This window comes from Amblyomma maculatum, chromosome 8 (assembly GCF_055883805.1).
Source record: "Amblyomma maculatum isolate TAMU_Amacu chromosome 8, ASM5588380v1, whole genome shotgun sequence".
NCBI classification, from domain to species: Eukaryota; Metazoa; Arthropoda; class Arachnida; order Ixodida; family Ixodidae; genus Amblyomma; species Amblyomma maculatum.
Genome location: NC_139351.1, coordinates 92,690,027 through 92,698,260, shown reverse-complemented (window position 1 = coordinate 92,698,260; position 8,234 = coordinate 92,690,027). Strand labels below are relative to the sequence as shown.

Sequence of the window (8,234 nt, the reverse complement as noted above, 5' to 3'; positions counted from 1 at the left end):
CTCCAGAACTCTAATACCTCGACGCCGTCAGAAACACACAGCTGAAAACAAGACTGTGGGCAGTTTCTATAAGGACAGATTTGTAAAATTGTGAGCTGATTAGAGCAAGGCATGTTATGCGTATGTTATGTGGCATCTTCCGCAATCCTACACCTTTGAACAAGATCAGACATTATGTATATCCCCTTCAGGGGATATATAACCCAAATTTCATATCTTTGCATGGAGTGCGAATTTCTGCCTTTGAATTTGGCACCAGTTACATTTGGACTTGCCCTGTCGAGTATGTGGCGATATCATGTTGCTACTGCAAAATCTTTTTAAACAGCAAGCAAAGATGGACATCACAGCGTTTTACGGCGGGACGACACAGTAGTTCTTATTTTTGCATGCCTCTTTCTAAACAAATGCCTAATAAATACTATTTATGGTAATGATTGTGTCAATAAGGTAATGTAGATGTTGCATGCCAGATTTCATTATCTTAGACGTAGAAAAAAGTGTTTCAGCGGACTCTCAGAGTTTCGCGTCCACAAATGTGGACACGGTGTCTTAATGCCGAATTTGTTGAAGTGGCACATTCTGTCCACGGCGCTTTATTATTTCGTGCAAGAGCAGTACGTAATATGTAGATTGCTTGCAGGAGTCCGAATCTTGAAGGCATCAAGGTATTATCAGTGGAAAATATTCATGCTTAATGATCAGTTAGAAAATGTTGCAATGTTTTCACTCATGTAGCAGATTTGAGGCGCCATATCCACATATGTGGACGCGAATAAAATATAAACGCTTTCGCGTAATCTTTTACGTTTGAATTATGCCTGGCCTACTTATCATGCATGGTGCAAAAAAATTTTTTCCTTTCAGAAACTTTAATTGCCACCTGACGGGGATATATTTAGGATTATCGGCAGCGCAGAATGAGACCTGTGTTTTATGATTGGAGCCAAGGGTTCTTGTTTACAAATTTGAATTCAGCAAGAGCAGTCTAATTGAATGCGAGAAAAGACTCAGTAAATTGAGAATCTTGATGCACATTGCGAGGGCACTATTTTGCTGAATTTCACAGCTGCAGTTGAGGACTGGAAACGCTCCTGAAGAGGTTCAGTCAGGGTCAGTGTCTATCGCACAGCTGGACAAACAAAAACTAAATCCTCGCAAAAGATTGCAAAAAAGCAGTTTATTCAACATCTAGAAATGCAGAGAGAAAAGAAAAGTTTAAAAGATAAAAATGGTACTTTCTTTGGATCAGGGAATCGAAAACTATTTTGGTCTTGAAGCAGAATGTGAGACGTGAAACCACGCCGCAAAGTTAAAAGTGTTCACGTAATCATGTAAAACATTTGGGTTGGCTTAATTGAGCAATAGCAAGAAAGAATACACAAAAATTGGACTGTAAAGGCAAAGTAAAACTTGCTAAGAGCAGAGAAAAGTCTTCTGCACTATATCCTGCCAACAACTGCATCTTAAACGTAGGTAGATTCTGGACTTTAGAAACCAGCTCTGTATTCTATATATAATCATATTTTGCACAATACCCTGGCTGCCTACTGCATTTAATCAACACTTTCAAGCCACACAGCAAGCCTGAGTAAATATTTGGCAGGCACTAAATGCACTGGCATGCTCCTATTTCCATATATAAAGCTATAGCTTTTATATTAAACTCAAGTGGACTTTGTCTCCACAAAATTTTAAAATTCATCAAAAATTTATTCACAACTTTCCCAACAAAAGGTTTTCCATATAAAACTATTTCAGTACTTGGAGAGGTAAATACTGGTAGTAAAAGCTCGTTGATTTGAACTTCATGGGACCGGAAAAAAAGTTCGAATTATTTGATGTTCGAATTATTGAATGGCCTCGAAAAAACTGACAAGAACCATTTGCATTATGGTAAATTTACCGTATTTACTTGCGCAACGAACCGGCTCACATAATGAACCCACCCAACTCCGATTTTTGCCCAAGAATTAGGGGGAAAAAAAGGCAGCGATAGCATCAGGGTGTGTTTACCATTTGATGTTAGCACTAGCAAGGGGGTGAGCGAACTTGGTCGAGTGCCAGCGCTTGTCCTGTTGCGCAAGCTGCATTATCATGCCATGGGCGATTGGGGCAGGCACAGTCTACTGCCACTCAATTATTGAAACGCACGATAGCAGCAGACTCCTTTTGACTCGAACGATGCTAAAAGCCAGCGTCATGATCGTGTGCTGTCGTTGACGGCTGATGTAACTCGTAGCGCGCGCCCGTCCAACGTCGTAGCTTCTCATGGGGGTTGGCTGGAACCGCGCCGACAGTGCTTATCCCTATTTCCAAATTAACAGGGTTCGAATTAACGAACATTTAATTGAGAGTTTCGGAGGTTGCGCGAAGAGAGCAGGCAGCCGCGGCCGCCAGCCCCTACCCTCCCGCGCTGCCAGCTGCCGCGCCAGTCATGGCGCCAATTAGGCTTTACCCACTCTGTCATGGTTTTAATTTTCTGTCTCCGTTTTGGACATGCGCAGCCTCTATGCCGGTGTTGTGTGCTAAGGGCGGCACATAGTTAAAATTATCCGTAGGGGAACAGACTTTCGTTCAAATTAACGGCTTTTTTTGTACACAGATCTCTATGGAGCTTGGCCGGACCAAGTAGTATAGTTCGAATTATCGAAAATTCGAATTAATGAGGTTCTAATTAACGAGCTTTCACTCAAATAGGTTGCAGGAAACGCGAGTGCAAGAAAGAGACAAAAAGATTTAGAACGTTTACCTGAGCACACGCATAACAATTCGAAGCCATATTTAACAGCATCAAACAGGACGACTGTGCAAGGATGCACAACAAACTCCTAGAAAGATGGAAGCGCATTGTCAAAACTAACAACACCAAAAGCGGCATCTAAGGCAAAGCATGCGACGAGAGGAGGCATGCAGTTATGCCGCTTTTTCCCAATCAACGAAGGCCCTTGGTCCCAGGGACTGGATGTCGCCACGTCCATTGGCAGTGATCACAGTGCCATCCCTCTTGACTACAATGAGAGTGGGAATGCCACTGATGTTGTACTTCGTCTTCAGCTCCCTTCATTTTGGAAAAGAAAGAGGGAATAGAGAGAAAAAAAATTTTTAGAATTGGTCGCACACTGAATTAAGCACAGCACGTTAAAGTCTAGTGGTGAGAAAGAAACCCTATCGTCCTCAACACCACGTAAAAATGCAAGCACGAAGTATTACCGGTTAAAATAGGCTACGGCTTGCTGAAATCATCCGATGAGTGTCACTGCAATGACCGCTTAGTCGTTTAATGGTCGACGTAACAGACATGGATGGAGCAAAAACAGGTAGCCAAGCACGTACCACACAGCAGCATTCATTAAACCCCCTCTCTCCTTTGCTTTCTTGTATTGGCTTCGATTGGCATTTGACAATGCTCAGAGTTTATCCATGTTCATGACTACAAAGCTTCAGCTACAGTTTTTGATGCGCTCCCAATAACGGTGTTCACCACAAAACAGTGAGTAGCCTAGCTGTGGATACCTCACAATTAGTCTGTAGCTGCGAGAGCACAAATGTGATTCATTTTTCGCTCTTATTTGCTACCTTTCCATACCCCAGCTTGTTTTTCACCATAACGAATAAGTTTATAGCTGCCTAACAGCCAGCTTTGTTACCAGATCACTTAGCTCTAGCGTGAGTCACGTTCAAGAACCATAAACTTAATATTGAGGACGGGTCACAAAAGTCCATTGCCACAGATTGGAAGAGTGATGCTTTGCGAAACTTGTTTATGCTCAAAGGCACTGCAGCACGCTTGTTATATATGATGCTGGTTTACAAAACCCGAGAAAACAGTGCTTCGATGCCCCGCCTTGGTGGTGCAGTGTTAAGATGCCCGACTACTGTGCCGGAGTATCCGGGTTCAGCCCCGACCGCCGGCGGCTGTGTTTCGATGGAGACGAAACAAAGAGGCGTCCGTGTGCAGCGCACGTTAAAGATCCTCAAGTAGTCGAAATTATTTTGGAGACCTCCACTACGGCACCCTTTTCTCTCCTTCCGCTTTCACTCCCACCTTCCTCCCTTCCCTTGTGGCGCAGTTCAGGTGCCCACAAAACAAGTGTGACAGATACTGCGCCTTTCTTTTCCCGAGAATCTATTATTATCGACAGTTGCAACTGTTGTTAATTTGGCAAAATTACCCAACTTGACATAACAAGTAATTTCATAACTGTATTGGCAATGACAAAGCTCTCCTTGAAACAGTATGCAAGGAAATCTTCGAGTGATGCTTTTTCTTAACTTTTTTTTTTTTAGTAAGAATAACATGACCAAGGCCAAATAAATCTATTAAGCCTTGAAATGATGTTAAAAGGCTTCAAAAATCTACTTTTAGGTTTAATCTCAACTGCAGCAACGATGTTTCAATGGAGGCTAAATGCAAGGCGCACATGTACTGCGCAGTTTAACTGCATGCTAAAGAACCCTCAGGTAGTCTAAATTATCTGCAGTGCTTCACTATAGCATCCCTCATAGCCAGAGTCGCTTCCTACATTTTACACATCAGTAAGCTGAACCAATTTAAATTAAAGGAGCCAGGAAATGGATTTAAAGGTTTCTGGTAAATGTGTTCGATGTGGTGAAAAAATGGTTTGGTTCATGGAGTTACACCCCAAAATGACCCAGGCTATTAGAGATACTGTAGTGGAGGGCTCCAACAATTTCGACCACCTGGTGATCTAACATGCACCGACATCGCACAGCACACAGGCACCTTGCATTCAGCCCGAAAGCTGTTTTCTATCACCAATATCTCAGTTGCTAATGAAGCTAGCTAAAAAATTGTGCCAGTGAAGTGACGAGTGATTGAATACCTACAGCTTGGCTGCTTCATTTAACCTCGGTAAATGGCAATTACTGGTCCTTTATGCTTTGTGTCAATGGCTTATCAAGCAGTGCTGACTGATGCATGTTCAAACATATTGCAATCTAAGAGAACACCATCTTAGGATAAATGACTGCTCTTAAGATACGGTTGAATACTTACTGCACGAAAGGGTCCCCAAACTTGACAGCATACCAATCCCCATGACTCTCCTTCATGTAGGACAGCATATCTGCATTGGCACGATCCGAGGAGACAAAAATGACCTCAACGGAGGCCGCATTCTCATCCTTCATCTCCTTGTAGGCCTCGGCCAAAGAAGGCGTGAACATGCGACATGGTGGGCACCAGTGCGCCGAGAAGTAGAGCGCCACCACTTTGGTGTTGCCGAGGGCCTCGTCGGCCAAGCATTCGGTGCCGTCCTTGCGCACCAGCGTCTTGCCCTTGAACAAGTCCATGTTGCAACCTTGAAGAAATTTCGTTGAGACGTGTCAGTGTTAGCCAACATTGAAGCAACACAGATGCCAAGAGTAAAACTGAATGTAAAGTACAGTTCGCTGTTAAAGGGAACACGAGATCGCGTGGCCCAAACAGTTCGCAAAGCACAGCCGCCGACCACTGGCAAGAATGGACAGCACAAAGGGCATGTTCGGGAAGAGCAGTCTGCCGTGCCTACTGGGCATGCACCTTATACGATCATTTGTGGCTGGTTCCCTCGGGAATGCTTTGTAAAGTGCGGCAGCAACGCGGCCTCATGTTCCCTATAACAGTGAACCATACTGTACACATACCACATAGCTCCTGAGCCACTGTGCCAATTTGACCACAAGAAAATCTTGTGCTCGCTACAGTACTTCAACTGAATGTTTATTTCCGTGTCACTAAGTATAAATATATAGAGTACGCCAGTCTGGAAACACACACAGATGATAGCAACAGAAACTTCACTTGGGAAAAGGTCAATAGAGATTATCAGCCCCCAGAAGTTACAGCTCTTTTTGTGGCAGTGCTACAAAAAGGAGAGGTGACACACATATTTTGTTGCTTCAATGTTTTGAACGGCCTGATTATTTCCCTTGCAGTTTTGTCCTCATTTTACTGCAATCACTTAACACTATACATCTAGAATATGTGGAAACTAAAGTGACGTCTCCCTACTGAAAAAGATTTATTTATTCAATATACCTTACATGCTCCTAAGACATAGCATTGGGTGAGGGGGACACATGAACAGTAAAACAAAAATGGTTTTTTGGTTTGTTGGGTTTAACGTCCCAAAGCAACTCGAACTATGAGAGACTCCGTAGTGGAGGACTCGGGAAATTTCGACCACCTGGGGTTCTTTAACGTGCACTGACATCGCAAAGCACACGGGCACATTATAGGCTTGTCAGTACATGAAGCGGGCATCAAGGCCTAGCAAGGATCCCTACAATAACCTCTGATGAAGATCCTTTTCAAACCAAACTGAATAAAATTAAATCAAAAGTACTTCTTTCATGAGAAATAAGCGAGCGTATAAAGGAGAGTGAACAGGAGAGGCATCAGTAAGATTTGTCAAGCATGAGATAACACTTATGTTTGAATATAAGAATACTCCACAGATATTTTCTTGGTTGAAAATGAACAAGCTAGTAACCCATGATTGCAGCTTGAGAATACTCTAGACAGATTAGAAAATTGAATGCAGTAAATCTTATGTAGGAATTGAGCACAACCTACAAAACAAAACAATATATATGCGGCGTTATCGTAGCTATCAGTATTTTGAAATATTAACTTTGCATGGCAGACTGGTTGCAAAAATATCTTGCCACTTTTCTAAGGGTTCTTCAGAAAGAAAATGGCAGCATTCAATACCAGAATAAGACCTCAATTTCTGCCATCACTAGTTGAAAACAAAATGGATGTAGCTGACTTTAAAAATTAGTTAACTTGAAAATGCAAAAATATTAGCACTAAATATTGTAATAAAAATATTAGCCTATGATGCCGATCTGAACGTATGGTTGTGTTGGATAAAATCTCGAAGATTTAACGGAAACTGGGCGGGGCTTTGGTTCATATCTGTCACATAAGAGCACTTTGAATTAACTACACTTTGAGGTCTATACCTACACAGGTTTGAATTATTCCGTTATTTTGTCGCAAAAACTAAAAAAAAAAAAAAAATAACGGGCAGCTGTATGCTCTTACAGCTACATATTATGCTAATATGGAAATCGTGAAACACGAGCGTGTTTCCACGTCAAACTGAATTTCAAAGTACAGCGATAATGACTTAACTCGTCATAAGGCTTGACAAGACGCGTCTGGCACGCGCTTGCTCATCGCGAAGGCCGCATACGGAACCTAGGGGCGGCAGCTGACGTCACGAATATTTGCCGCAAAGTGGTGAAACGGTACTCCACACCACCGGCGCCAAAAGGGGTAAACTTCCTCCTACACGCCTGTTCAATACGAACGGAAAGACGCGCGCACAATCGCCAAAGCTGCCTCATAAAAAACACCTTGGCCAGCTCCCAGCAACCGAAAACACTCCTTGCCAATCCCAAGGCAATGAATTTTTGTATATTAGCTCTATGGAATTTGCAATCCAAGTACACGCAAGGCGCGGACCGCCCTCACGAAGAAAACCAGACCGCCAGACCGCGGCAAATGAAATTGATCGAAAAATTGCAGCGTCGTTTGCAGTTAAGTAATATCAAAATCTAAAGCAGCGCTGATGAGTAAAGAGTTGAATACACCTCCTCAAGCTGCGCAACTCGCTTTCATTTTAAAGCCATATTTTTCTACCAACCACGCCGTCGCTATTTCAGAGCACAACATAAAGTTTCGCTGCGTGGAATGGGCCTAGCTGTGACTCGCCAGGCGTCCGCTCGAAATCTACATTTGCAGGAAAATCAGTGACCCCATTTGTGAGACGGTCGAAACTTTTGCGGGACGATCAAAATCCACATATTCGGGACAATCACAACACACATTTGCTGAAGAACTAATTTCCTCTCAGATGCCGCCTGAAAAGCAAGGGCGGAACTCATACCGCAACATGGAAACCGTAACTTTCCGCAGTTATGCCAAGATAATAAACGCGATGAGTAGTACTTGAAGAGTCAGGCCGTCAACTAGTATAGTCGTATAGTTTCTGGGTTATATACTGCAATAACTACAACACGGCTCAGAAAGGACGAAGCCATAGCATTTGAAAATCTTCGACAAGTGAATCTAACTCACGACTGAAGGAAGAATGCGCTCAGGGGCTCAGGTAGCAGAAAATTACCACGGCAGGCAATCCGCTCCGCTCTGTAGCTTTTATACCGACAACAGAAAAAAACGAGGGAACGAGGGCGTGTACTAGACAGATATCCAGCATTAA

At 43.0% G+C, this 8,234-nt stretch overlaps 1 protein-coding gene across 1 annotated transcript; it reads right to left on the bottom strand.

Moving 5' to 3' along the window:
* Positions 1–1,160: 1,160 nt before the first annotated feature.
* Positions 1,161–8,234, bottom strand: LOC146181818 (nucleoredoxin-like protein 2). The gene is made up of 3 exons (XM_084576819.1): positions 8,093–8,234; positions 5,021–5,324; positions 1,161–3,061 (listed from the first exon to the last, which is right to left on the bottom strand). Exons 2-3 carry the CDS (start codon positions 5,314–5,316, stop codon positions 2,917–2,919), a joined length of 441 nt encoding a protein of 146 aa, XP_084432945.1. The 5' UTR covers positions 5,317–5,324; positions 8,093–8,234; the 3' UTR covers positions 1,161–2,916.